Genomic DNA, 25,957 nt, shown 5'->3' with positions numbered 1-25,957 from the left:
GGTCTCTCAGCTCTGGCCCTAACACCCCCGCAGCCTGTTCCTCCCACAGGAGCCAAAGGGAACCTGTGAAAACTTGAATCAGGTCATGTTGCTCCTTTGCTTAGAACACTCTGGCTCCCACTTCACTTAGAATGAAAGCTAAAGTACTCCACACACCCCACAAGGCCCTGGACAGTCTCCCTGGTCTTGACTCCCTCCACTCTTCCCCTCACTCACTCCACTCCAGCCACACTGGCCTCCTCACTGTTCCTCTAACCCACCGAGCAAGGTCTCGTCCCAGAGCCTTTACACGTGCTATTCCCTCTGCCTGGATCACTCTTCCCCAGATACCTACATGGTCCCTCCCTCACCTCGTGCAGGTCTCTGCTTAAATTATGTCACTTCCTTGGTGAGGCCTCCTTTCCTGGCCTTTTATTAAAAATCACCACCTGGGCTTCCCTGGTGGCGCAGTGGTTGAGAGTCCGCCTGCCGATGCAGGGGACACGGGTTCGTGCCCCAGTCCAGGAAGATCCCACATGCCGCGGAGCGGCTGGGCCCGTGAGCCATGGCCGCTGAGCCTGCGCGTCCGGAGCCTGTGCTCCACAACGGGAGAGGCCACAACAGTGAGAGGCCCGTGTACCACACACACACAAAAAATCACCACCTCCCAAATCCACGTCCTGCATCCCCATGACTTTTGTCTGCTTTATTTTTCTCTGTAGCACTTCTCACATCAATTATTTTATCTGTTTTGTTTGTTATCTGTCTCCATTGAATTGACAGCTTCCTGAGGTAGGGATTTTTGTCTGAAGCTTCTTCAAAACCCACCACACACACATACAGTTACACAGATACAGACATGATTCAAACTTCCTACTGGGTGCTATCGGTCACTCACACTTTAGTAAGAACACAAGCTAGGATTTTCTTAAAAGCAGTGACCTAAGCCCCCGGCCTACCTTCTCTTCCTCCCCTCAGTGCCCAGAGTCCAGCCAAGCCAGATTGAAAGTCTTTATCTTTCTTCTCAAATATAAAATCACTCTCTCCCCTGGAAGCTCACTAAAATCAAGAATAAGAATCACATTGCTAAAAAGAATAGGCCCATTCCTGCCTCCCGCCTCATCCTGCACTCTCATCCCACCCGGGACAGAAAAGGGCAGAGATTATGACTTCAAGGCTCTCAAGCAACTGGCTGAGGCATAATGCTGGGCCCCACGTGAGTCAGGGGAATCCAGGGTGGATTAAGCCCTGATTGGCTGGGCAGGTGGCAGGATCCTGAGATCCATCAGTGCTTGTCAGTGGGGCGCATGTTCAGGGGTGCTAGGCGTCCCAGGGGTCCGCGGCGAGCGTTGGTGGCCAGCCGCTGCTGTGCCAGGAATGACTGGGCATGGGCAGGTGCCCGCTCTTCCCCGGCTCGCTGCTGCAGAGCCATGCCCTGGAGGGAGGGGCATAGTTGGAGTCAGGGGAGCCCACAGGACCCCCATCCCCACCCAATACTTCAGCCATGGCAACGGTGCACTCACCATATTATACCAGGCACTGATGAGCAGCTTTTCTTCCTGCTCTCTCTGACTTCGACTCTTCTCAAAGTCCATCTGCTAAGGAGGCAATAGTCAAGGACCTGGATATGCTCGGGACAGTGAGAAGGGATAAGGACACCCACCTCCAGGTGCCGGATGCGGACATCCCGCTCCCGGAGCTGTGTCCTCAGGGTGTGGAGTTCCGGAGGAGCCCCCCCAGGTGGCCGCTGCTTGGGTTCCAGGGTCTGTATGACCTAGGGGTTGGGGAAGACACAGCCAGGGTGACCTTGGCCTCACAGGCCGTGGTGTAAATGTCTGTGACATGATTAGGTGTGACAGGTGTGGGGGCAGGAGGCAGGAACCAAGGGGAGGCAGCAGCCTCGGCAGGAGGCGTGTAGGGCACCCAGCGTCCGTCCTCACTGTGCGCGCCTTGTCCACGTAGCGGCGGTACCGCTCCTCCATGGCCCGCAAGTCCGCGTCCTTCTTCTGCAGGTTGTGTTGCAGCTCCTCGATACGCCGGGCTGCTGGGGGAACAAGGTGGGCCCTCAGCTCTGTGCCAAGCTCGGGGCTCCCTGCACCCAGCCGGCCACCCAGTCCCACTCACTGCTGCTATCGGCAGGGGGCTCTAGCTCCTCGATGTACTCGCGCTTCCGCTGCAGCTCCAGATCTGCCTCATGCAGCTTCTGCCTGCGGGCAGGGGACCGGCAGCAGCAGGCTGAGCTCTGGGCCCATTTCTCTTCTCCTAGTGGTGGCCACAGGCTTCCCAGCCAGCCAGAAGTGTCCCTGCAGACCTCTCTGCCTGACCCCAAGCCTGGGGGCTATGTGCGCTGGCCCCACCATCTCCTCAGCCATCAGAGTCCCAACCCTCCACACCCTTCATCAGGTGGCCCCTGGACCAGCCCTCCCATCTGTCCACTTCTCCCCATTCTACAGCCCACACGCTGGTCCAGGCACCATCATCCCTTGCCAGCCCCCTCTATTCTCAACCCCTCAGTTCCATTCTCTACCCAGCAGCCAGGCATCTTTCTGGAATGCAAATCTCTTATAAAACAAAAGGAAATGTGGGACTTCCCTGGTGGCACAGTGGTTAAGAATCCGCCTGCCAGTGCAGGGGACCCAGGTTTGAGCCCTGGTCCAGGAAGATCCCACATGCTGCAGAGAGCAACTAAGCCCGTGCGCCACAACTACTGAGCCTGTGCTCTAAAGCCCACGAGCCACAACTACTGAGCCTGTGCTCCACAATAAGAGAAGCCACCGCAATGAAAAGCCCACGCACTGCAACAAAGAGTAGCCCCCACTCGCTGCAACTAGAGGAAGCCCGCGTGCTGCAACAAAGACCCAACGCAGCCAAAAATAAATTAAAAATTTTTTTAATTTTTAAAAAAGGAAAGGAAATGCAAGCTAATACTTTACAGTTCTGCCACCTGTGGCAAAACCCCAAAGATTCCTGTAGGTGAGACTATTATCATGTGTTGGACATGGAACATGGTGTAACATCTAATAGTGAACCTCTGGCTATGTCTACTAAAATTACAAAGGCATGTACCCTGGGAGCCACCCATTCCATTTTTGTATATATTTGCACACAAGCAAAATGATGCATATATAAGGTTTACTTTGTTACATTGCTTGAAATTGCAAATACCTAGAAAGAATGAGTTAAACACATTATGATATTACAAAAAAATGCTATAGGCCAGGTCTTCTGGACCAGAATTCTACAGGAGAAGTAAGCCCTAATGCTTCCAGGTATCCATCCTCTGTAAGGAAATAACTTTCTGTGTTCCGGGTCGACCTTAGCTTCATTGCATCCTCGGCAGAACTGAGAAAATAGTCACGAAAATAATTTTCTGTAAGGCCTACTTCCCTTATGGAACCCCAGTTGACAAAGGCTGCTATATTTGAAAAAAAATAAGAAGGACTCCCTTTATTTATCCCTATGGAGAAATTTATCCAGTTAACTTGTTAAGTAGGGAAAGCAAAGTGCACGTATTACACTACTTTTTATGTAAATAAGGAATGATAGTAAAAATCTATATTCATATTCATTTGGATCTGCTTTAAAAATTCTGGAAGGATTTCCATAATAAACTAATAGAAATGGGGGTGGAATGGGGCGGAAACTGAGTCGATGAGGGAGGACTCAGAGGTATATCCTCTATTTCTGTATAGCTCAGTATACATTTTGGTTTTTAAACTATAAACGTGATAGCTATTTAAAATAGTTTCTTTCTTTTTCTTTTTTTTTTAAATAGTTCCTTTTTTGGGAATTCCCTGGCAGTCCAGGGGTTAGGACTCGGAGCTTTCACTGCTGTGGGCCCAGGTTCAATCCCCGGTTGGGGAACTAAGATTCCACAAGCCACACAGTGTGGCCAAAAATGAAAAACACACAAAAAAAACTTTCCTTTTTAACAATGCAAAAGTAAAAGGTGACTATTACTTTGTCACACAACCTTGTTGCAATTTCCTCTGTGGCTCCCCATTGTTCCCCCAAAACATTCCATACGCCTTCCCTTAGTCTATAAGGCCCCACTTGAGCTGACCCTTCAGACTCCCTTTCCTCATCAATAGCTCCCCATCGACACCGGATCCACCCCCCACACCTTTGCCCCAGCCTTTCCCCCCACCAAGAGTACCCCCACTCTGGGACTCACAGATGCTCCTCCAGCTTCCTCTTCAGCAGGGTTGACTGGAGGAGAGAAGAGGCATTGGGTGAGTGAGGGCTCCAGAGGTCCCAACCTCTTTCCAGACTGAGGGTAGGGGGTGCCACCCTGGGCTCAAGGTACTTACAATGGACTTCACGGGGCATCGGGCAGCAGGGGGGAGAGAGAGAAGGGTTATTGGGGGCCACAAAGGAGGGCCAGGCAGGGAGGAGGTGGGCACTCACGTCTTCAGTCTTGCCCCCCTGCTCCTGCAGGGCCTTCTGCAGGTCCTCCACCTGGGCCCGCAGCTCCGACAGCTGCTGCTGGTTCAACCTACAGGGGTGGGGGGCCCACTTAGTGCCTGCGCCCGCCCTCAGCCCCCCTTCAAGCGTGTGAGAGGCCCCCCTCCGCCAGGTGGGTCCTCACCGGTGCTGCATCTCCAGGCCGTGGCGCGCACGGTTGGCGTCCTCCAGGTGGCGCTGCAGCTCCTCCTGCCGTTCCCGGTCGGCCGCCTCCTGCTGGCACAGGCGCTTGTTCTCCAGCTGAAGCTGCAGGAGCGTCTCCCTGCGGACCGGGAAGGAGTGAGCAGTGCGGGACATGGGTCACCACTCAGGCCTACCAAGGCTCCAGCAGGGAAACTGGGCAGACGGGGCCAGGAGAGGGATAGAGCCCTGGGGGAAGAGCCCAGCCAGACCCTGGGGTAGGGTTAGAGTACAGGGGACAGCGCCTAGGCATGGGTGGGAGGAGCGCCGGTGGGGGTGGGGGGCAAAGTGGGCGGAGCCATGAGCTGGGTCTAGGGGTGGCGCCAGGGAAGGGTGGGGCTACAGGAGAGGGTTAGAACACTGAGAGGCGGCTGCCGGAAAGTAAGACACTGAAAAGTGAAAAGCTGGGGTGGGAGTTCTTACGGGCAGCGCACAGGGCAGTGAACCTAGCAGGGAATATACTGAGGACAGGGCTGTATCCTGGGGGCAGGACCCGATGTGGGCAGGGCTGGGGCAACGGATTTTTGCCTGGGGAGTGGAGACAGATGGGTTGGATCTAATTTGTGCACTGAGGACGGATCCTGAAGAGGTGAGCCACCAATAGGGCTAGAGCCCTGTCCGGGTAACAGCAGAATTAGAGGAGTGAGTGGGCCTAGAAGACCGGCTAGGACTTGGGAACCAAGTTGAGTAGGCCTGGCTAGCGGTAAATACCTGTACTGGGGACGGGGCTGAGGGTGGGCACTGGCAGGCCCCAGTGGGGCCAGAGCTCTGAGTGACCCCAGGATACCTGAGCTCCGCAGGTAGGATCTCGGCTGCTAAGTTTTCCACAGCCGGTGAGGTGGGATCCAGTGAGGGGTCTGGAGAATGTGTGAAAAGTCTTCAGATGGCTGCACAGTTCCTGTCCCCATCCCTAGGATCCTCTTTCCGAGAAGCATCTTTGGCGGCTCAACTTCGGCCAAAAGGCTGACTTGACCCAAACCCCACCCCTGGCATGACAGGGAGCCACGATCCTTGGCCTGGGTTTGCCTTTGCCCCACCCAGAGCCCCGATAGACAGTCCCTGCTTTCTGTCGGCCCATGTCACCTCTTTCCACTCTAGCCTCCCTCCAGCGTGGTCTAGCTCTGCCCCCAACCTAGACAAGCCCTGGGACACTGCCTTTTCTGCCTGCCCTAACAGCACACCAGGCCAGGTAAGGCTCCAGGCCAGCCATCTCCCAGGCCCTGGGATGGGCCTCCAACTCACCAGCTTGGGTCAGCCCACGAGGCTGCATCTGGGCGCAGCGCAGCTCCTCATTGGCCTCCCGCAGGGAGTCCCGCTCTGCCAGCAGCCGCTGGAGGGACGGGATGCAACAGGCCACTTGAGGCTGGATCGGTCTCCTAGGGTAGGGGTCCCCAACCCCTGGGCCGTGGACCGGTACCGGTCCGCGGCCTGTTAGGAACCGGGCCGCACAGCAGGAGGTGAGCGATGGGCAAGAAAGTGAAGTTTCGCCTGCCATTCCCTATAGCTCCCCATTGCTCGCATTACCGCCCCCCACCCCCAGTCCGTGGAAAAAATGTCTTCCACGAAACCGGTCCCTGGTGCCAAAAAGGCTGGGGACCGCTGGGCTTCCCTGGTGGCACAGTGGTTAAGAATCCAGGGTACACAGGTTCGAGCCCTGGTCCGGGAAGATCCCACATGCTGCGGAGCAACTACGCGAGTGCGCCACAGCTATTGAGCCCACGTGCCACAACTACTGAAGCCCGTGCGCCTAGAGCCCGTGCTCCGCGACAAGAAAAGCCACCTCAGTGAGAAGCCCACACACCGCAATGAAGAGTAGCCCCCGCTCACCGCAACTAGAGAAAGCACGCGCGCAGCAACGAAGACCCGACGCAGCCAAAAATAAATAAATAAAATAATAAATTTCCCTTAAAAATTTTTTTATAAAGGTTGGGGACTGCTGTCCTAGGGAATGGGCTCTGCCACGATGGGCAGGGTGGGGCTTGGGCGGAGGGACCTCAGCCTCACCTCCTTCTCCTTTGACACCAACTCATACTTTTCCTCCAGATTGCGGCACTCGAATAGCCATTTCTCGGCCTTCATGGCCTCCTCCTGCCGCTGGCCCTGCAGTTCCTGAACCTAAACAGAGGAGAGGGGAGAGGACAGCAGGGTGGGAAGGAGGGGCAGGGACTGAGTACAAGGTGAAAGGGCGGGGCCCGAGGGACCAGCTGAGGGAACTTGGAGGAGGAGGCTTAAGAGAAGGGGTGGGGCTTACAAGCCTAGGGAGGAGCTGGCTGGCCTAAAGGGCGTGGCCTCTACATAAAAATGGGAGCAGACTCTGGGTGGAGAGACTTAGCACCACGCTGAGCTAAAGTCAGCGGCCGGCCAAGAGGAGCCCCCACCCCAGTCCAGGTCCAAGCCCCCGCCCGTACCTGCCGCCGCTGCGCCTCTAGCTGGGCGCGCAGGGAGCCGGCCCGGCGCAGCTCTTCCTCCAGCTGCCGCGTGCGCTCGGCGTGGCCGGCGTTGCGCTCCTCCAGCTGCCGCACCTGCCGCCGCAGCTCCCGCAGCTCGCCCAGGCGGCGCCGGCAGCTGCTCAGCGTGGCCTCCAGCTGCCCTGCGCGCTCTGAGGACTGCCTGGGGGCGGGGGCAAGTGGGAAGAGGAGGCGGGGGTCTGAGGTCAAGGGTTCAGCCTGGATGCGAGGCCCTCAGCGCAGGGGAAGGTGTCAGGTCAGCCTTGGGGCATTTGGGTTCAAGGTGATGGGTCATGAGGGTCAGGGGTCAGCGGGGCCTGGTGGTGTTGGGGGAATCATTAGGGAGCATAAAGGGAGCCCTAAACATCAGTGGTTAGCCCAGGGTCAAAATCAGAATCTGGGGGACACAAAAATGACTGTGGGGTTACAGGGGGAATGATGGGGCCCAGAGGGTCTGAGGAGCCCCCATAGACACTTTGGGGTCATGATGTAGCTGTGGGCCTAACAGGGGTATTGTGGGTGCAGGGGCCGTGGTAGGGTCATGGGGGATCTTTGAGGCAGAACACTGTGGGGCTCTTGACGGTATGGCAGGGGCTCATTAGGCACGTTAACATTACAGGGAAGCCATGGGGGTCACAGGAGAGCCCTCTGAGGCAATAGAAGGCACAGTGAGGTTGAGGGGTGGGTGCTATGGGGGCCTACCAAGCACTCTGTGCTTGCAGGGATGCTGTGGAGTCATAAGAAGGTACAGTCATGTGATGGGGGGACAGAGGGGTCACCAGGGGCAAAGTTATTGCCTTGTGGGGTCCTGGAGGGCACCACGGGATGCTGGGGCATGATGGGACCCAGAATGGTGCAGTGGGGTCTGGGGAGCATTATGACCCCTAGGCTTGCTGGGGTCACAGGGATCCTATAAGGCAGCGGTCCCCAAACTTTCTGGCACCAGGGACCGGTTTCATGGAAGACAATATTTCCACGGACCGGCGGGGGGTAGGGGGATAGTTCAGGCAATAATGCGAGTAATGGAGAGTGGTGGGGAGCGATGGGGAGCAGCAGATGAAGCTTCACTCTCTTGCCCTCTGCTCACCTCCTGCTGTGTGGCCCAGTTCCTAGCAGGACGCGGACCGGAACCAGTCCGCGGCCCAGGGGTTTGCGACCCCTGCTATAAGGTATGTGGGATACAATGTGGGATAACGGGGACACTGTGGGGTCCTGGGGGGCCCCATGGATCCAGGGAATTTGGTGTTGTCCAGAGGACATGGTGGATTCCAGGATAGTGCAGTGGGGTTCAGGATGGTATTGTGGAGTCAACAGGGCATTGTGGGTGCCCACTAGGAATTTGGGGGTGACAGAGGTACTATGGCATCAGAGGGGCACTCTGGCAATGGGGGTGTGTGGTGGGGACCTGCCACTCACCGAAGTTCATCCATCTCATCCTTCAGGGCCTGTGCCTCCTGGGCCAGGCTGGTCAGCTCCTGGTTCCGCTGCTGCAGCTCAGCGACCTCCCGTTCCAGCTCGGCACAGCGCACGCGCTCGTCCTCCCTGCCGCTCTCCAGCCTGGGGGATGGGGGAAGCATCACATGAAGGGACTGTGCCTGCCCCAGTCCCCTGGCCTGCTGGCCCTATCTCCAACTGACCATACCTGAAGTTCTCTTCCTGCAGCTGCTCCAGCTGGGACTGCAGCAGCAGCAGCTTCTTGGAGGTGAGGCCGGTGGTGCCCTCACCCTCGGACCGGCCCACCCGCTCCCTCAGCACCTCATTTTCCTGAACCAGGCTCTGCTTCTCCTCTGACAGGAGTACCAGCTGTGGGCGGGGCATACAGACGAGCTGGAGCTGGGAGAGGGGCTATGCGGGCGACCCTGCCCTGGGAGCACCTGTGGACCCCCACCTCGACCCCACCTGCCGCTCCAGGTCCAGACAGCGCTGCCGCAGCTCGTCACCCTCATCAGCCTCCTCACTCAGGAAGTAGTACCTGCGGGACTGATGAGAGGAGTGGAGGGGGGAGGATGGGAAGAGACAAGAAACTCAGGGATCCAGGGGAGGAAAATGGGGAAACAGAGGACGGGATCTTCAGGGACAGAGAGGAGGGAGCCAAGAAACCCTCAAGATCTAAGAAGAGAGGGCTGGGACCTGAGGGGACTGGAGAAAAGGCAATTCAGGAACCCTGGGGACCTGGCAAGGGAAGAGGATAGGACCCTGGAGGATGGGAGTGGTTTACAGGCTTAAGGTCAAGCCCTTGCTCCTTAGGCAGCCCTGAAAATCAGTAATGGGGTTGGACCTTTAGCAAGGTCCCCACCCCTTACCTGGCTATCAAAGTTCCCATATGTTTCCGGTGACAGGGAGTCAGAGGTGTCTTTGGTCATGAGCTGGAGGGGGGGGGTGCAGTGGGAGGACATTGAGATGAACTGGGCCCTCTGAGGGCAGCCTCCAAGGCTTCTACAATCCAGCCTAAGAACTACTCCATCCTCCTGTCCCCAAAGCCAGTCCTCCCCAATAACCCCAGCCCAGAGGCTGCCCCATGTGTCCAGCACTCAGGGAGTCCTGGTCCTTCCCCCCTCCCCGGCCACCTGGCCACACTGCGCGCCTTGTGGGATCCTAGTTCTCCAAACGGGGGTTGAACCCGGACCACAGCAGTGAAAGCGCTGAGTCCTAACCACTGGACCACCAGGGAATTCCGAGGCCTGGCCCTTTTAGTGTGCTAGGTTGTGACTTAGAGCTGGGGGGGCGCTGGCAGACACATGGGACAGGGAAATCTGGCCAGCTGAGTTCCAGACAGAGCCCAGACCTTACCAGGGCAGAGCCTGTGCCCAGCTGCCTTGGAGATGTCCCCTCCCCTGAAACTCCTCGCTACAGTGGGCATACCCACCTACCTCCTGGATGGCTTCCATCACCACATGCTGAACTGATTCCTCTAGCGTCATGATTCTCTGGATGTGCTCTGGGGGTCAAGGTGGGGGAGACTGAGATGGAGGGTGGAAGGGCAAGAAGGGTTTCCTCAGGTCTTCCCCTAGGGACCCCCTAACCTCCCATACCCTGCTTCTTCTCGCAACTGATAGCACAGCCCAGCACCAGCTGAAGCAGCTTGCCAAGCTCTTCTGGGTCTGAGAACTCGCCAATGAGGCTCACATCTGGAAGGTGCTGCTCCAAAATGGGATGCCCCAGGACCTGAGGATGGGAGGAGGAAGGGGTATCAGGGGCTCACGGATCCCCCCTCCTCCCAACCCAACCCCCTAAATCCCTTTACAGTTACTCACATCCTGGGAGTACTCCACCAGGCTCTGTAAGATTGTCTTCAGATTGTTGACCTGGGGAGGGGCAAGGAGTTGTGTCCAGGGTCCTAAATCCCCCCAGAAGGGGCCAAGCAGCCCCCACCCTGAATCTGTCTAGCCCATTCTTTTTTTCCTCTGTCTCGCCTCCCAGTCCCTGGTCATCTCATCCTGTTTAGCTCCATTCTCTGTCTGTATGTCCCCTCTCCTAGGAGTGACCTGTCTGGCTGCCTGCCCTTCTTACCCACCTGCCCATCTTGTTCACGTGTCCCCAGAATCCAGTCACTTCTCACCACCTGCCCCACTACACTTTGACCCTAGCCATCATCATCTCTCACCTGAATTATTGCACCAGCTTCCACTCTTGCTGCCCACCCCTCCATTTCTCTACAACCATCCAGAGGGAGCTTTTTAAAGCCCAAGCCAGGTTTGTGTCTTTCCTCTACTAAAATCCTTCCTTGACTTTACACAGCACTTAAAATAGAATCTATCTTCCCTGCTCCAGCCTGCCAGGCCCTTGATGATCTCATCTACCATTCCTGCCCCCTGGCTTTCTGTTCTGGCCCCCCTGCCATTCCTCGATCACACCAAGCTTATTTCCAACTCAGGGCCTTTGCATTTGCTGCTCCCTGTGTCTGGAATGCTATTCCTCCAAATCTTACATGGAGATCAGCCCATCTGGAGTAACCACCCAACCCACTCTCAGTTGCTCTCTCTCATGGCCCAGCTTTTATTGTCTTCATAGAACTAATTGCCATTGGAAGTCAATGTTAATGTTTGTGTATGCAGGTTTTTGTCTGTGTTATTCCTTGCTGCACACCCAGGCCTGCTTAATAGAAGAATGAAGGAATAAATACATAGTTGGCTGGTCACCATATATCTGTCCCTCTTCCTGTCCAGATCTGTTTGTCCATCACCCAGGACATGTCTAACTGACCCTTCCCTGATCAACTCTTCACCAGTCTGTCCCCCATTCATGAGTCCACCTGTCACCTTCAACCTCCGGTTGGGACCTGGGTCGTCTGAGATGCCCTGGAGCCATGCCTCGTTGAACCAGGAAGGGTCTCTGGGGGTGAGAAGGTGGGATGAGCTGCTGGGGGACCCTTTTGGGACCCTCCCCCTCAGCCCCACTCACATCTGGTTCAGCACATAGGCTACTGCGAGGCCACTGCTCAGTTCCTGGGGGCTGGTACAGGGGGGCGGGACATGGAACGTCTGCAACTGGTGGGGGAGAGGAAAGTGCAACAGGCATTATCAGGTCCTGGGACCACGGAACAAAACCCCTTTTACAGACTTTTCCGGTCGGTAGGACCCTCACATGCTGGGTGGGGGCTGGCCTGTTGCTCCAGCAAGCCAGCTCCGTGGGGGAGTGGCTTCTGCTCACCTGGACGGACCGGAGGGGGCGTGGCCTCATTATACCTCTGCCCAACAAACCCCGCGCGACCAGGCGAGGGCAGACCACGAGTCACTTGGTCCCCACAGGCACCACGTGACCAGGCCAACTCACCTGTGCCCTCGCCCCACATGACCCAGCCACGAAGGGGCGTGGCCTCACCTGCTCTTTACACGCAAACCTGCCACTTGACGGGTCAGGTGCTCAGGCCAGAGTGCAACGGCCTGGCAGGCCGACGACCCCTTCCTCCTCCCTGCCCCAGGACGGAAGGGTGCACAGAGCCAAGGTCGGGGCTACTGGGCGAGAAGAGAGGGCGTACACCTGTCCCTGGCCCCGCCCCCGACCTACCCAGGTGAGCAGAGACCCGCATAGCTCGGCCTTGTCCACGCTCATGGCTCCCGATTGGATTCGACCCCGGCCGCGGAGCCCTGCCACCGCAGCGGCGTCCAGATCCGCCACCAGCGAGCGCCCGCAGCCCCGACCTCCCGCTCGGCCTAGAGCGCCTCCCCGCCCCCTAAGCGCAGGCCCCGCCCTGGACACGTGATCTCCTCCCGGCACCAGCTCAGGGCTTCAGACCCGCCATCTTAGATCCGGGAAGCATTTGGGCGCCGGCCTGCCGCTAGGGGTCAGTCTGGGCCAGCCTTGCTCATCCCAAGGGTGGCTTCGCCTCCCCGCCTCCCCGAGCTCTTTTTGGGGTAGCGGAGACTTCACCGTCATTCCTCTTCATCAGAGGCGGAGCTGCCCCACCCTGTTGTACAGGCGCATTCGCATCCCTTCCCTTCGGCTGAAAGAAATTCTGCTGTCTAGCCACATTATGATCAGAGCCTTTGCGCAGGAGAGGGGCAGGTCATAATATATTCTATGGACTTGGAGGGGGAACACTAAAGGGTTCTTCCCAGTGTAGGTGACTAGATAGTCTTGCCCAGGGGTAGACAAGGGGATTCGGGTCCTAAGTCGACGGCAGGATGGGTCAGACACATGTCCTGGGTAGTGGACAGACTTATTTGCCTAGACTGGATCCGTCCTCCACTGAGCTTTCCCTGCCCTTTCCCCTCCCTGAGCCCCGCGCCGGGGCCCTCCTCCCTCAGAACCGAGGACGCGGTCGCCCTGGTCGCCACGGCCCACCCGGGGCGCCTAGATAGCAGGAACGCGGCCTACGGGGAAAAGGATGGGCCCACTCTGAGACCCCGTCTGGGCAGTGAAGGGGGCTTAAAGGAAAGTGCTAGCAATACTAGTTAACAATAAAATCGCAGTCACCATTTATGGGGTGCCTACAAAATGCAGTCTCTGCGCTAAGCGATTTAAATATATAGATGGTTGAAATCTCCACGACTCTGGGTGGCAAGTGCTCTTTAAATTCCCGGTTCGCAGGCGAGGAAACAGAGGTTCTGGGTGGACACGGCTTTAAGGGAGGAGGTAAAGCACCGGACCTCTGACGCCTGAGTTCCCCGGCTGTCCCTCCCCTGCGGAGCGGGCGAGGTAATGAGCAGTAATTAGAGGTTATTAGCTGTACCCAGAGAGAGGGGCGGACTCTGCTTTGGGGGTGGGTCTAGGTCTGAGGGGCGGGGAGCTGCTCCCTCCAACCCAGAGTCTGGCTTCGGCGACCCTGCCCCCGAGCGGGTTGAGCAGGATGACTACAGCTCCCCCCTCCCCCCCGCAGTTCCCCCATCCCCGCACCATCGCAGGAACACAATCACTCTAGCACCAGACTCCAGGTTACAGCCCACTCAGACGCACAACTGCACGCACACAGGGGCCTTGGAGACTCGTCTACACACCCACATCCCCTTCCGAGTTGTTTTCAGCCTCCATCCCCTGGGAGCAGAGTGGAGTGGGGGGAGTAGGGAGGAAGGGGACAAGGGCCAGCAGTGCCGGCTTCCGGACAGGGCTGCCTTACGGCGGCGGGCGTGAGAACAGCCGCCGCTGATTCCCTTATCCCGCACCCACTAAGGAGAGGGTGCTGCCAGTAAGGGGAAGCGGAGCCCCCCCTGCCACCAGGCAGAAGTGGAAGGTGAGCCGGAACTATGGCTGTTACAAGGAGAGGAGGCTGGGATTATTTGTGAGAGGACCTGGTTGCCCAAAGTTGGGAGACATGCTAGGACTGCCAAATATTTGGGAGTGGGGTCCCCAGTACTTGCAAAACCCGCAGGGATCTTGATGTTTAGGAGGAATCTAAATATCCGGAGCATGGACTTGAATTGTTCTAACGTTGCCATGATATTTATAGGCGTTATAGATGTTCAGGGACCCAAAAGTCCCCAGATTTAAAGGAAGGTCTGGGTGCCCTCACTTTGGGGGAGGAGTCACAACCCTCCATTTGGGGCGGCAAGGAATCTCATGTTTGGGGGGAAAGGGAGCTCCCTACGTTGGCAGGGAAGAGCAGCAATCCCTATTATGTGACGCAGGGAACCCCACTGTTGGGGGCATCAGTGTGCCTTCAATCCAAAGAGAGGGTTCACAAACCCTCATTTTGAAGCAGGGATCCTTTATTTGGGGGAAGGATTCAAACCCCCCACTTTCGGTGGAGAGAGCCCCAAAGTTTGGGGAATGATCTGGAGGCCTCCATTAAGGACAGGGTGCAGGTCTGGACCAGCAGCCCCCAGCTGGTTTGGGGACCCCACCCCCTCCTGTCTGTTTCCAGGAACAGCTGGGCCCAGCCTGGGCTGTACTGCTGGGAAGTGGGTGACTCAACCCCTCCCTGCGGCCACAGCTGGACCCCCGCCCGCCCCCTCCGGCCTTCACATCTGGGCAGAGACCCAGTCTTGAGAGCTGGGATGGAGACCCTAGGTTCACACATTTGGAAATGGTGCCCCTCCCCACCCAGGGCTGACCACAAGCTCAGGGTGGACACCATGCCCCATACCATGAGGGACTCTGGCAGATTTTCTGCTCTCCAGACACTGACATTCCACCAGGACTCCCATCCTGACCCCCTCGCCGGGTCTGTATATGTGTCTCTGAGTCCATGTGAAGTGTGTTCACATCTATGTAGGTGTGAGATGGTGGGTCTGTGACTGTGTGTGTACAGGCCTATGTGTCTGCATCTACCTGTGTCTTGGGGGCCTGGGAATTCACCCAACAGGCTATGTGTGTGTGATTTGGTGGTTTTGGGGGGGTGCTGTCAGGAACTAGGGCACATGCTTCTCTTTATGGGACCTTGCTGTGTGTCTATATCCCTAGGTCATTCTTTGTGTGAGAAGTGAATGTGTAACAATCAGTACTTCGGTATGGATTTAGGTTGTGTTTCTGTGACCGTGTCCTACTTTCTCTCCGTCATGTGTTTTTCTGTGATAGCATGAGCCTGTCATGTTTGTCCTTGGTTTGTCCATGTCCCCGAGACAATCTGGTGTCCCTGTGTGTGTGGTCTTGTGGGTTTGTGTCTGTGACCCTACTTTACTTCATGTGCCCTACTTGTGATGTCTGCGTGACAGCATGACCGTCGTGTGTCCGTCCCCAGCATGTGTCTCTGTGCCTCTACAATCTCCATGTGAGAGGAGTGGCTGTGTGACAACTGGAGTCCTGAGGTCCAAGACTTTTATCTGTGTCTTACTTTGTCTTGATGGTGTGGCTTTATCGGAGTGTCTGTATATGCCACCTATCTGTGTATGAAGATGGCCCTACCACAAACGGTGTGTGACAGTGTGACCCTGCCCACGTTCGCTGCAGAGCTGGCTGGACTAGTGAATGTTTGTGCCAACGTGTGGCAGGTGTATCCTGTGTCCGTGTGACACTGTGGATCTGATAGTTTGTGACCTTGTGTGTGGGGGGGTGTCAAAGTCACACAAGACAGCGTGAGGAGGCGGTGATGTGCTGGGGGGGCGTCAAGCGCCCGGAGTCCTGCCGCTCTCGGCCCCTCCCGGCGCTGCGGGGGCGCGTGCGTCGTGCGTGACGTGAGGCACGACGGGGGTCGCTGCGTGCGTGGAGCCAGACGCGATCGTGCGTGCGAGCGCGGGGGGATGGGCTAGCTGCGTGCGTGCGTGCGTGGGCGGCGCGCGGGGGTCAGGCACGCGCGGGGGAGCGCGGGGCACAGCCCCACCCCGCCGGGGACTTTGGGCGCGGGTGAAACCCGGGAGGGGGCTGCCGTTAACCCCTTCCTGCCCGATCTGAAACTTGTGGCCCCTCGAGAGAGCGCGCGGGGGCTTCCCCAGCGCGCGGGGACCGTCCCTGCCGAGGGAGGAACCCCGCCATCGAGCTGAGAGACCCCCCAGTTACCATGGAAACCGGAGCTTCCCGCGCGGCCGGGCGCGTGCTTCCTCCCCCCTCCCGCTCTTCCTCCAGCTCCGTATTCCACCGACAATGCGCTGCCCGCTCCTGGCCTCCTGGTCTCCGGGGAAGGGGTTGGGGTCAGCGAGGCCCTGGCGTGCGTGACTCAGGCCAGCTTGAGGGTCCCCTGGCCGCAGCCGACCTCGCTCCCCCTTCTCCACCCCGTGACTCACCCCTCGCGGCTTTCCCCTTGTGTGACTCAAGCCCTTGGGGAGGGGGCTGCGGACTCTGAGACCCCCCCTCCAGGCAGTGGGGGCTGAGAACCGAGTACTGGGGGCCTAGAGCTTAAGGGGTGGGGCTTTCCCTCCAGCGAGGGTCGGTGTCTGGTGTCTTCCCTTAGACATCCCTTGCCAAGGTCACTAGAGCCGTTTCCCCCACCCCTGAATTGGCAGTACCTACCCCACAACCCTCCGGGAACCCAGCCCCCAGCCCCTCCCCCGTAGCCCACAGGAAGTTTTTGCAGAGCCCATCGGCGATGAAACGGTTAAAGCCGTTTTCTTATTCATTTCATCCAGGGGCCCCTTTTGACTCAGAGCAAGCCAGGCGCCCCCTTGAGCCGGGCCTCGTGGGGGCCTGGGTTCATACTCCACCCCACATGTACCATTTTTAGAGAGGGGAGGGAAGGCTGTTGGTGAGCTGGCTGGGGGTCTTGGGTAGCATACAGGGTTGGGTTCAAATCCTGCCTCTGCCTTCATTGCTCTCTGGGTCTCGGTTTCCCCATCTGAAAATGGGGAATAATTATGACCCACTTATTGTGGCGTTGTGGGATTAAGTGAATAATAGATGGGACGCTTTGTTCCCAGAGCTGGGCAGAGGAGCAGGGAGGGGGCTTGGCCGGTAGAAAGACCCAGGCTCCTCCTGTCTCTCAGGCCTGGGTGTCAGGGTGACCAGCAGAAGCGAGTCCTTGTGGGGCGTGCCATGCCCCACCCAGGCGCTCTGAGGCCATGGGGTTCATCCCGTCCACCCCCTGCCCGGGGCAGGCACCCAGGAAGTGAGAGGCGGGGCAGGAATGAGGCGGAACCTGTTGGGCCCGTCGCCTCCCCACCCCTCACCCTCATTCCGGGGCCCTGGCATGCCCCCCCCCACGTTGCGGCCCCACCCCCACCGCCCTGGACGCCTGGGTCCTGACCCGATGGTGGCCCAAGGGAGGGGATGTCGGCGGAGACAGCGTCTCGGGAACATCCTGTGGACTGCTGGCTGTGGACTGCTGGCTGGACAGACCGGAGGGTCAGCCCCTCCCCGGGCAGGGCAGAAATCGGCTGGGGGCAGAATAAACATGGCCCAGGGTGGCCAGACTTGGGGGGGGCGGCAAGGAGTGTACACATACACAGTCACACACACGACACCCGTGTCACCCTGGCCACAGAGAGACTGCCAACCGGGGACACACTGACAGGGTCAGACACAAATCTGGGCAATACGGCTGTCAAACACAGACACAGTGACAGGGCAGACTCAAGAGGAAGACTGAAATGCTGCCAAACACACAAAGACACCGACAGGCCAGATGCATAAAGGCAGGGAGTGAGTGACACAGATAAATCAACTCAGCATACAGGCAAGATGGACACACTGACAGACACAAATACAGAAAGACATTGACATTCTGGTGAGAAGCACACAGCCTGGCAGACTGTGGCATGGTCACAGGCACTCTAGGACAAACGTGACAGGCCAGAAACACACAGGCAGGACGGACACACTGAGAACTGTGTGTCAGACACAGACGGGCAATACATGCATGTGGATAGACTCAGAGAGAAGGGACAGTCACTTTCAGTGCAGGCTCCCCGAGAGCTGCACGAGAGATGTTCATACACAGTGTCAGATCCTGACACACGAGAAAGCAACACAGGCGCGCGCACACACACACACACACACACACACACGAACACACACTAGCAAGATCACCAACTCAAAAAAGATACTCAGAGGCAAGAGAGACATACATAAACCTATGGGAGATGGACATACATAAACCTATGGGGAAGGACACATACAGACCATAACAGAATCCCCCCATCTCCCGCCACAGTTGCACACACACTCAGAGATGCTCTGAGGACATCAGAAGTCAGCCTTACAGATACACACTACCTCACCGATGACACACACGTCAGACCCTCCGACAGATTGGGCAGATGTAAGCAGACAGACTGACAGTCACACACATGGTCTAGCCAGACAGTCACACCCAACGCAGAGAAGCATTGACAGGCCACAGTCGGACATTCACTAACACATTGGCACAGAGACAGCGTGACAGAACCTGTTGGCTAACACACACACACACACACACACACACACACACACACACACCAGCCACAGAGCCCACATATAGACACACACACATAGATGAGCCACAGACACACACCAGCCACAGACCTCACACTCACAGACCTCACACAGGCAAGCCATGGACCTCACACACACACACACACACATACACACTAGACACGAATAGGTTAGCCATATGAACTCCAAAACAACCTACATTCATGTACATAGGCCAGCCACATGCAACCTATTTCATAGACCATACGTATACTCACACACACACTAACCCCTCCCAAACCACCCCCCAAAGCAGGCAGGTCCTACACACCCCTGCAGTGTTGGGCCAACACACAGACACATGCCCTGAGAAGACAGGCCTCACATGCACTCTCACACGTCCTGACAGGCCAGCCACACACTAACCCACAGCCAACCAGACACGCACGTGCCCCTGGACCATGCTGCGGGGCTCTGGGCTTCCCAGCCAGTCTCTACCCCTACCCAGAGATCCTGGTGCTTCCTCTCTCCAACCACCGCCCCCCCCCACCCCGCTCCCCGGCCTGCTGTTTGTCACTTCCCCTAGGAGGCCCAGCTCAGCAGCCTCAGTCCCTGGTGGGGTGTGGGCCTGTTTTCTCAGCACATCCCCCGTAAATGGGGCACCTGGGATCTCAGCCATGCTCAGGCCCCCCAAGACCTCGCCAGCAGTGGGGGGCACAGAAACAGCTTTGTGGGAAACTCCCCTCATGCCCAGCTGAGTCAGCCTGAGGAGACAGACTCTCCTTCCTGCTTCCAAGAAAACCGAGCAGCTTCCTCTCTAGGAGAGGGGTGAGGGACCCCCCAAACCACAGAGGTGGAGGAGGGAAGTGACTGGAAAGCCAGGGGTTCCTGGGGGAGGGCCTCCTTGATCCTCAGCCTCTTCCTGCCAGCTGCCTGTCCACACCCAGGGGCAGGGACGAGGGAGCCTGGGTGCTATGACTTGCGGGTTCTCGTCCTGGCCTGCCCACTGGCTGACTCACAGACAGCCCCCAGCCCAGTTTCCTGGTGAGGGCCTTGCTGGCCAGTGGGCCGGGGGGGGGAGGGGGGTCGCCAGGCTATTTATAAGAAGGAGAAGTCCCTCCTGCCAAGGCCAAAAGCCCCAGAGAGACCTGTAGGTGGGGGTGGGAGAACTTCCTCCTTATCCAGTCCCCCAGGCCCCAGGCCCCTGGGCAGGAGGGAAGCCTGGGCACAGACTCCTCAGCCAGATGCTGGTCTGGAGCCCAGGGCCTGGGCAGTACCCAGATGCTAGTCTGGGCACCCAGGGCAGACGGAGGAGGGGGCTATCCTCACACCTTCCTCACAGGGACGGCTAGCCTTGGCGCCAGTGGGGCGGTATGAGGTGGTGGCACCCAGGCTAGAAGGGTGAAACTGGCAGGGGCTTGGAACCGGCTGTACCAGCTTAGCTGGGCCCCCGCCCTCCCTCACTGGCCCAATCCCCACCCCCTGGTCAAACACCCGTGCAGAGAGCATGCTGGCCTGCCCCCAAACACACCAGCAGCCCTCTGCCCTGTGCCCAAGCCCAGATAAATGAGACCCTTCATGAAAGGGCCTGCAGAGCTTGGCATACAGTTGGCACTGCATAAATGCCTCTCTGATTGTCATTATCCACATAAAAAGTGGCTAATGCTCTGGAGCCAGACAGCTCAGGTTCTAGGTCAGCTCCAGTGCTTATAGCTGTGGGATAGCAGGTAAGTTCCTTACCTTCCTGTGCCTAAGTTTTCTAGTCTGTTAAATGGGGCTACAAATAGCATGCATTTCGCTCGGTTGTTGGAAGCAGGCAATGTGTTATTCTATGTAAACCACTTAGAAGAGTGCCTGGCCCATGGTAAGAGGCATATAAGAGTTAGCTACTAAAATAATAATTATTGGGGCTTCCCTGGTGGCGCAGTGGTTGGGAGTCCGCCTGCCGGTGCGGGGGACGCGGGTTCGTGCCCTGGTCCAGGAGGATCCCATGTGCCGCGGAGCGGCTGGGCCCGTGGGCCATGGCCACTGGGCCTGCGCGTCCGGAGCCTGTGTTCTGCGGCGGGGGAGGCCGCAGCGGTGAGAGGCCCGCGTACCGCAAAAAAGGAAAAAAAAATAAATAATAAATATTATTATTATTGTTTCTCAGTCTGTTTGCCTATCTTAAGGGTCTCTGAGTCGTGCTGTCTGCATGACTCTAACCCTGCATCCCTCCCTGCCCCGACCCCCATCCCCCATACATCCACTTTTCCTTGCTGGGTCCTTGGCCTCCATCTCTACCCTTACTGGGCCAGTCTCACCTCTCTCCAGGACTCCCCTGGCATGGGCAGCCTCAGCACTGGTCAGGGCTGACTCACTGTGGCCTCCTGGCCCGTGGGACCTGCAGGTTGGCTTCCTGATATGCTGCCCTCCAGCCAGGCCTGCCCAGCCCCCTGACGTTGCCCGCTGCGCCCCCGCAGGGCCCAGCCAGATGTCAGCTGCAGTTATTAGCATGGGCAGGAGACACAGGCCTGGCAGCTTGCCTGCCAGACTCAGCGGCCACTGGAATCTCCCTTGCGCCTGAGGCGGGGGAGGGGAGCAGTTCAAGCAAGGGAGGAGGAGAGGGGGTACCCAGGGATCACAAGCACCCTCCAAAGATGGGGACACCCCCAGCTTCTAGTGGGACCTTCCTCCTCAAAGCCACTGCTCTGCTGGACTTCCCCCAGCCCCCACAGAGCTCAGTTTCTCTTTTGCCTCTTTCGTTTTCCTTCTCTCCTCCACACTTGGTGAGCTCTGCGCTTGCCCTACAAAGTCTGGCTAGCCCCCCTCCCTCAGCCTCTCTCTACCCTAAAGAAACTTCCATGCTCCCAAAAGACAGAGGCTTCACACTCTCTGAGTGAGAGAGAGAGAGAGAGAGGGAGAGACTGAGCTCACCTCTGGTTCTAGTGGCTCACAGCCTATCTGCTTGGAAGTCCCACCTTAAGTCTAACTGGAAGCCTCACCATCTAAACCTTCTCACATTCCTGGGGAAGGGGCTCTGGAGGGGTTCCCTCAGATGAGGGAGACAACTCAGATGAGGGAAAGGATCCCCCTTTTAGGTATTCTGGATGGTGAGGCGACCCGCACACTGAAAGAGGAGTAGGGCCTGTCACCCACATGAGTGAAGGTGGGGATACCCCAGCCCCTAGGGATGTATGGGGGGAGGGGCCCCAGACTTCCTGGCAGAAAGTAAGGGCACCCAGCTCGAGGTAGGAGGCAGCCGTGCCAGCCCGCCCAGGCACAGGGGTCGCCTCGAGGCACTGACCCGCCCCCTCCACGCCCGTCGGGCCGGGGGCGAAGTCCGACCCAGGCCCGCGGGCAGGCGGGGACCTGCCAGGCTGGGTCGAGTCGGGTAGGGCCTGGCAGGACGCGGCCCCAGAGCGGCTGGGTGGGGCCGGGCCAGGCGGCCGGGGCTGGTCGGGACTAGCCGTCCTGGGGCCCTGGCGCGCCCTGGGACCTGGCAGATCGGGGCAGCCGACTCCTGGCCGGGGCTCCGGGACAGCGTTAACCCCACCCCTTCCTGTGTCCTTATATGGGCGGCGGGGAGAGACTCCGGGGGCCGCCCCGCCCCCAATCCTGCCCGCGGACTCCGGCCTGTTGCCATGGCGACCAGGCCCCGGTGAGTCCCCCTCCGTCAGGCCGATGGAATCGTCCCGGACTGCCAGCCTCGGCGATCGGCTGCGGGCGCCAAGGGCTGAACCATTGCTTGGGTGGGGATCGGCGACTGGAGGCCTCTGCGGCGGGACTTGTTCCACGCCCCTGGCTTCCTCTGGGGTCGCAAGCCCAGGTTCCTCTTACGAGGCGCAGAACCCGGCTGGACCCAGGGCGGGGCGCATGGTCCCGTAGGATTCGAGTGACGGAGGCAGGGCCCGGTTCCTTCCCCCCGGGCTGTTGCCACACTTCCTGCCGCGGCGCTCTTTCCCCAGCCTGTTTCTAAGGAAGGAGTGGGGTTGGGCGACCGCGCCCCGGCCGTCGGGCTGGGTCTAGGCACCAGGAGCCGACACTGTGTCGGTCAAGCCCAGGGTCACTGGGGGAAGTCTTTGGGGTGTGCACCTAGAGGTCACCCACAAGAGGGGACCCCGATCGTGGAAGATGCAGCAGTCCAGGTCCCCAGGATCCTCAAAAGACCCCTCCTCTCATGTCTCAACCGGAGACCCTCTGTCAGTCCTATCTCAGCACTGAAGGGGGGCCCCGACCCTTCTAATTCTCCTCCGTCGGGGCTTCGCAGATGACCCCCAGTGACCTCCAACCTCTGACAGTGTCCTAATCTTCTACCCCACATATTTTCCTTGACTCCGTGTACCCCAGGACCCTCACTCACTTCTTCCATGTCTAGGACCCCCAATTCCTTCCCCTTCCAACTTGTGGGGGACTCTCAGTCTCTCCCATGGACTCCAGGACGCCTACTCATTTTCTGCATAATGGGTCTCCAGCAACTCCCGTGTACACTTTTGATCGCTCCCCCTCCTCACTTTTCCTGGGTTCAGTTCCTCCCGTGAAAATTCCAGTCCCTCAACTCTTTTGTACCCTGGACCCCCACTCAATTTCTGAGTCAGGCGTCTCCTTACCACTCCCCCACCTACCCTGCTTAACCCTCCTGTCTCTCCTTTGGGGGTTCTCTCAGTGTATTCTCAGCCCCCCAGCCCCTCTGGAAGACTCCAGATCCCTCAGGCCTTTCCGTGTGCAGCTCGGGACCACCCCCCTACCCCCAACACACACACACACTTGCTCTGTACCACTTCCTCGTATCCCTCATCGCGTACTCCAGGGGAGTCATCGTCCTCCCTGAAGCCTCTCCCCGTGTACCTCTGACCGCCCCAGCGCCCCCTTCCTCGCGCACCAGGGTCCTCTGAGCCCCTCCCCCTGCAGTCGCTCCGAGCCACCCAGCCCGTGGCCGCTGTTTACAAGGACACGCGCTTCCTGACAATGACGCGAGCCGCCTCCTCCCCTTCCCCACGCTCCAGGAGGGGGGCGCGGGGGCCCGGCTCGGGCGACCGCCAATCGGAGCGCACTTCCGCAGCTGACAATCGCCGTATAAAGGCGTGTGGCTCCGGCTGAGCGGCCGGGACCTTGAGCGTGTCCAGGCCAGCTTCGGAGCCAACGGGGAGCGGGGAGCAAGGGGGACGCAACACGAAGAAAGCGAGTGCGCCAGAGGGGGGCAGAGGGGCTAGAGAAGCCGCACAGAGCTTCCGTGCACAGCCGCCTGTTGGTCTCTCTCGGCCCGTACAGGCCCCCGGGAACGCGCGTCCAGACACCTGGTCCAGCCATCTCCGCGGACTGCGCGGAGCGCAGCGAGGCCCGGGGCGGCCCCGCAGGGACCCTCAGACCGACCGGGCCGCCCGGATGTGCACTAAAATGGAACAGCCCTTCTACCACGACGACTCATACGCAGCGGCCGGATACGGCCGGACCCCGGGCGGCCTCTCTCTACACGACTACAAACTCCTGAAACCCAGCCTGGCGCTCAACCTGGCCGACCCCTACCGAAATCTTAAAGCACCCGGAGCGCGGGGCCCCGGCCCAGAGGGCAGCAGTGGTGGCAGCTACTTTTCCAGCCAGGGCTCGGACACCGGCGCGTCGCTCAAGCTCGCCTCATCGGAGCTGGAGCGCCTGATCGTCCCCAACAGCAACGGCGTGATCACGACGACGCCCACGCCCCCGGGACAGTACTTTTACCCCCGCGGGGGTGGCAGTGGTGGAGGTGCGGGGGGCGCAGGGGGCGGCGTCACCGAGGAGCAGGAAGGCTTCGCCGACGGCTTTGTAAAAGCCCTGGACGACCTGCACAAGATGAACCACGTGACGCCCCCCAACGTGTCCCTGGGCGCCAGCGGGGGGCCCCCGCCCGGGCCCGGGGGCGTATATGCCGGCCCGGAGCCGCCTCCCGTCTACACCAACCTCAACAGCTATTCTCCAGCCTCTGCGACCTCCGGAGGAGCCGGGGCCACCGTCGGGACTGGGAGCTCGTACCCGACGGCCACCATCAGCTACCTCCCACACGCGCCGCCCTTCGCCGGCGGTCACCCAGCGCAGCTGGGCCTGGGCCGCGGCGCCTCCACCTTCAAGGAGGAACCGCAGACCGTGCCTGAGGCGCGCAGCCGCGACGCCACGCCGCCGGTGTCCCCCATCAACATGGAAGACCAGGAGCGCATCAAAGTAGAGCGCAAGCGGCTGCGGAACCGGCTGGCGGCCACCAAGTGCCGGAAGCGGAAGCTGGAGCGCATCGCGCGCCTGGAGGACAAGGTGAAGACACTCAAGGCCGAGAACGCGGGGCTGTCCAGCACTGCCGGCCTCCTCCGCGAGCAGGTGGCCCAGCTCAAACAGAAGGTCATGACCCACGTCAGCAATGGCTGCCAGCTACTGCTTGGGGTCAAGGGACACGCCTTCTGAGTGCCCCCCTATCCCCCGTACGGACATTTTCCCAACCTGGACGGCTGGGCGCACGCCTCCCATGGGGCGAGGGGGCAGGCGGTGGGCACCGGCCCCGGGGCCTGGGGGCGCCACAAACCACACTGGACTCCTGCCCGCCCGCTCTGCGGCCAGTCCTTCCACCTCAACGTTTACAAGCCCCCCTTCCACGGTTTTTTTTTTTTTTTTTTGTATTTTTTTTTCTGCTGAACTCAATTCATATTGAATATAATATATTTGTGTATTTAACAGGGAGGGGAGGAGGGGGCGATTGCGGCGGAGCTGGCCCCGCCGACCGGTACTCAAGCCCTCGGAGATACTGGGGAGGGGACCCCCGCCCCCTGCCCTCCCCCCCTCTGCACCGTACTGTGGGGAAGAAACGCGCAGTCGGTATCTAAAGAATTTATTTTAAGATGTGTTTGTGTGTGTATGTGTGTTCTTACTTTTTATTGAATCTATTTAAGTAAAAAAAAAAAAAGGTTCTTTATTAATTTCTGTTGTCTTTTTTTCCAAGCCGGGCGGGCGGAGGGAGGAGAGTACTGGGATGCCCCCACCCCACTGCGGTTTGTGGCTTGCTCCTGTAACTGTCAATCTCGCCAGCTTTGTTCAGACATCTTGCGTCCCCAGCCTGGGTGTCTAACCCTTCTTGCGTCCCCCGATCTCCCGGGTTGGAAGGTGCAGGGCGGGGACCAGGTCCCGCAACTCCCCAGCACCGGGGGACAGGATGCCTGGGGCGAAACGCGCAGTGCGCAGGCGCGGCCCCGCCCAGCCGCGCGCGCCGGGGCTTTCCCCGCTGACGCTACGGAAGCGCGGTCCAAACATGGGCTGATTCTGCCCAGTGACGCGACGGCGGTCTCTGGGCAGATTCCGGGAATCCCCTCCCCCGCTCTGCCGGGCAGGACCGCGGCGCCGGGAAAGGGGCCGGGATTTTCCCAGGCTGGCGGCTACCAAGGCCCGGAAAGCCCCAGGCCTGGGTCCAGAGCGTCCGCGGTGGGCGGGCCGCACTCCAGAACCCCGGGAGCCACCCCAGAGTCTCCCCCATCGGGCTGGTGCCTGGGTCCTGCCGAGCCCACGCCAGCTTCGTCTGACCTGACCCGGGAGGGGGGATGCAGTTGCCTGCGCGTCGTTGCCGCCGCGATCCCCTCCCCACCCCCGCCAGGAAGGGCGGTGCCCGCCTGCCAGTTTCCCCTCCCGGGTGCCAGGCCGGGAGCGGGGCGACTGCCAGGTCTGGTCCTGCCGGGGCGGCTGCTCGGGCCGCCGGGCGCCGC

General features: G+C 59.1%; 2 protein-coding genes across 10 annotated transcripts; one reads left to right on the top strand and one right to left on the bottom strand.

Annotated features, from left to right (window-relative positions):
* Window positions 1-651: 651 nt before the first annotated feature.
* Window positions 652-12,408, bottom strand: HOOK2 (hook microtubule tethering protein 2). 9 transcript variants are annotated; one of them, XM_082623962.1, is made up of 22 exons: window positions 12,078-12,408; window positions 11,472-11,557; window positions 11,330-11,402; window positions 10,325-10,375; window positions 10,103-10,235; window positions 9,941-10,008; window positions 9,374-9,436; window positions 8,970-9,050; window positions 8,713-8,873; window positions 8,487-8,627; window positions 7,032-7,233; window positions 6,628-6,738; window positions 5,866-5,953; window positions 5,411-5,480; window positions 4,568-4,705; window positions 4,387-4,474; window positions 4,154-4,188; window positions 2,104-2,186; window positions 1,920-2,023; window positions 1,643-1,753; window positions 1,503-1,577; window positions 652-1,414 (listed from the first exon to the last, which is right to left on the bottom strand). In XM_082623962.1, exons 1-22 carry the CDS (start codon window positions 12,120-12,122, stop codon window positions 1,265-1,267), a joined length of 2,157 nt encoding a protein of 718 aa, XP_082480088.1. In that variant the 5' UTR covers window positions 12,123-12,408; the 3' UTR covers window positions 652-1,264. The 9 variants fall into 9 exon arrangements, with proteins under 9 accessions (XP_082480088.1, XP_082480089.1, XP_082480090.1 ...); XM_082623963.1 differs by having other exon boundaries at window positions 1,503-1,574; XM_082623964.1 differs by having other exon boundaries at window positions 1,920-2,020.
* Window positions 12,409-23,342: 10,934 nt separating this feature from the next.
* JUNB (JunB proto-oncogene, AP-1 transcription factor subunit) lies at window positions 23,343-25,180 on the top strand. Its single transcript, XM_082620408.1, has one exon. It carries the CDS (start codon window positions 23,628-23,630, stop codon window positions 24,669-24,671), a length of 1,044 nt encoding a protein of 347 aa, XP_082476534.1. The 5' UTR covers window positions 23,343-23,627; the 3' UTR covers window positions 24,672-25,180.
* Window positions 25,181-25,957: the final 777 nt, after the last annotated feature.

This window comes from Mesoplodon mirus (genome assembly GCF_964341445.2).
Source record: "Mesoplodon mirus genome assembly, chromosome: 5".
In the NCBI taxonomy this organism is placed as follows: Eukaryota; Metazoa; Chordata; class Mammalia; order Artiodactyla; family Ziphiidae; genus Mesoplodon; species Mesoplodon mirus.
The sequence above is the reverse complement of the archived record's forward strand: the minus strand, read 5'-3'. Positions and strand labels throughout refer to the sequence as shown.

Excerpts from the sequence above, each read along its gene's own strand:
- HOOK2 (XM_082623961.1), bottom strand. The coding sequence starts at position 12,122 with ATGAGCGTGGACAAGGCCGAGCTATGCGGGTCTCTGCTCACCTGG. Across the intron at positions 10,376-11,329 it reads GTCCCAACCGGAGGTTGAAG|GTCAACAATCTGAAGACAAT; the intron begins GTGACAGGTGGA and ends GCCCCTCCCCAG. Across the intron at positions 8,628-8,712 it reads CTGCAGGAAGAGAACTTCAG|GCTGGAGAGCGGCAGGGAGG; the intron begins GTATGGTCAGTT and ends CCCATCCCCCAG.
- JUNB (XM_082620408.1), top strand. The coding sequence starts at position 23,628 with ATGTGCACTAAAATGGAACAGCCCTTCTACCACGACGACTCATACGCA.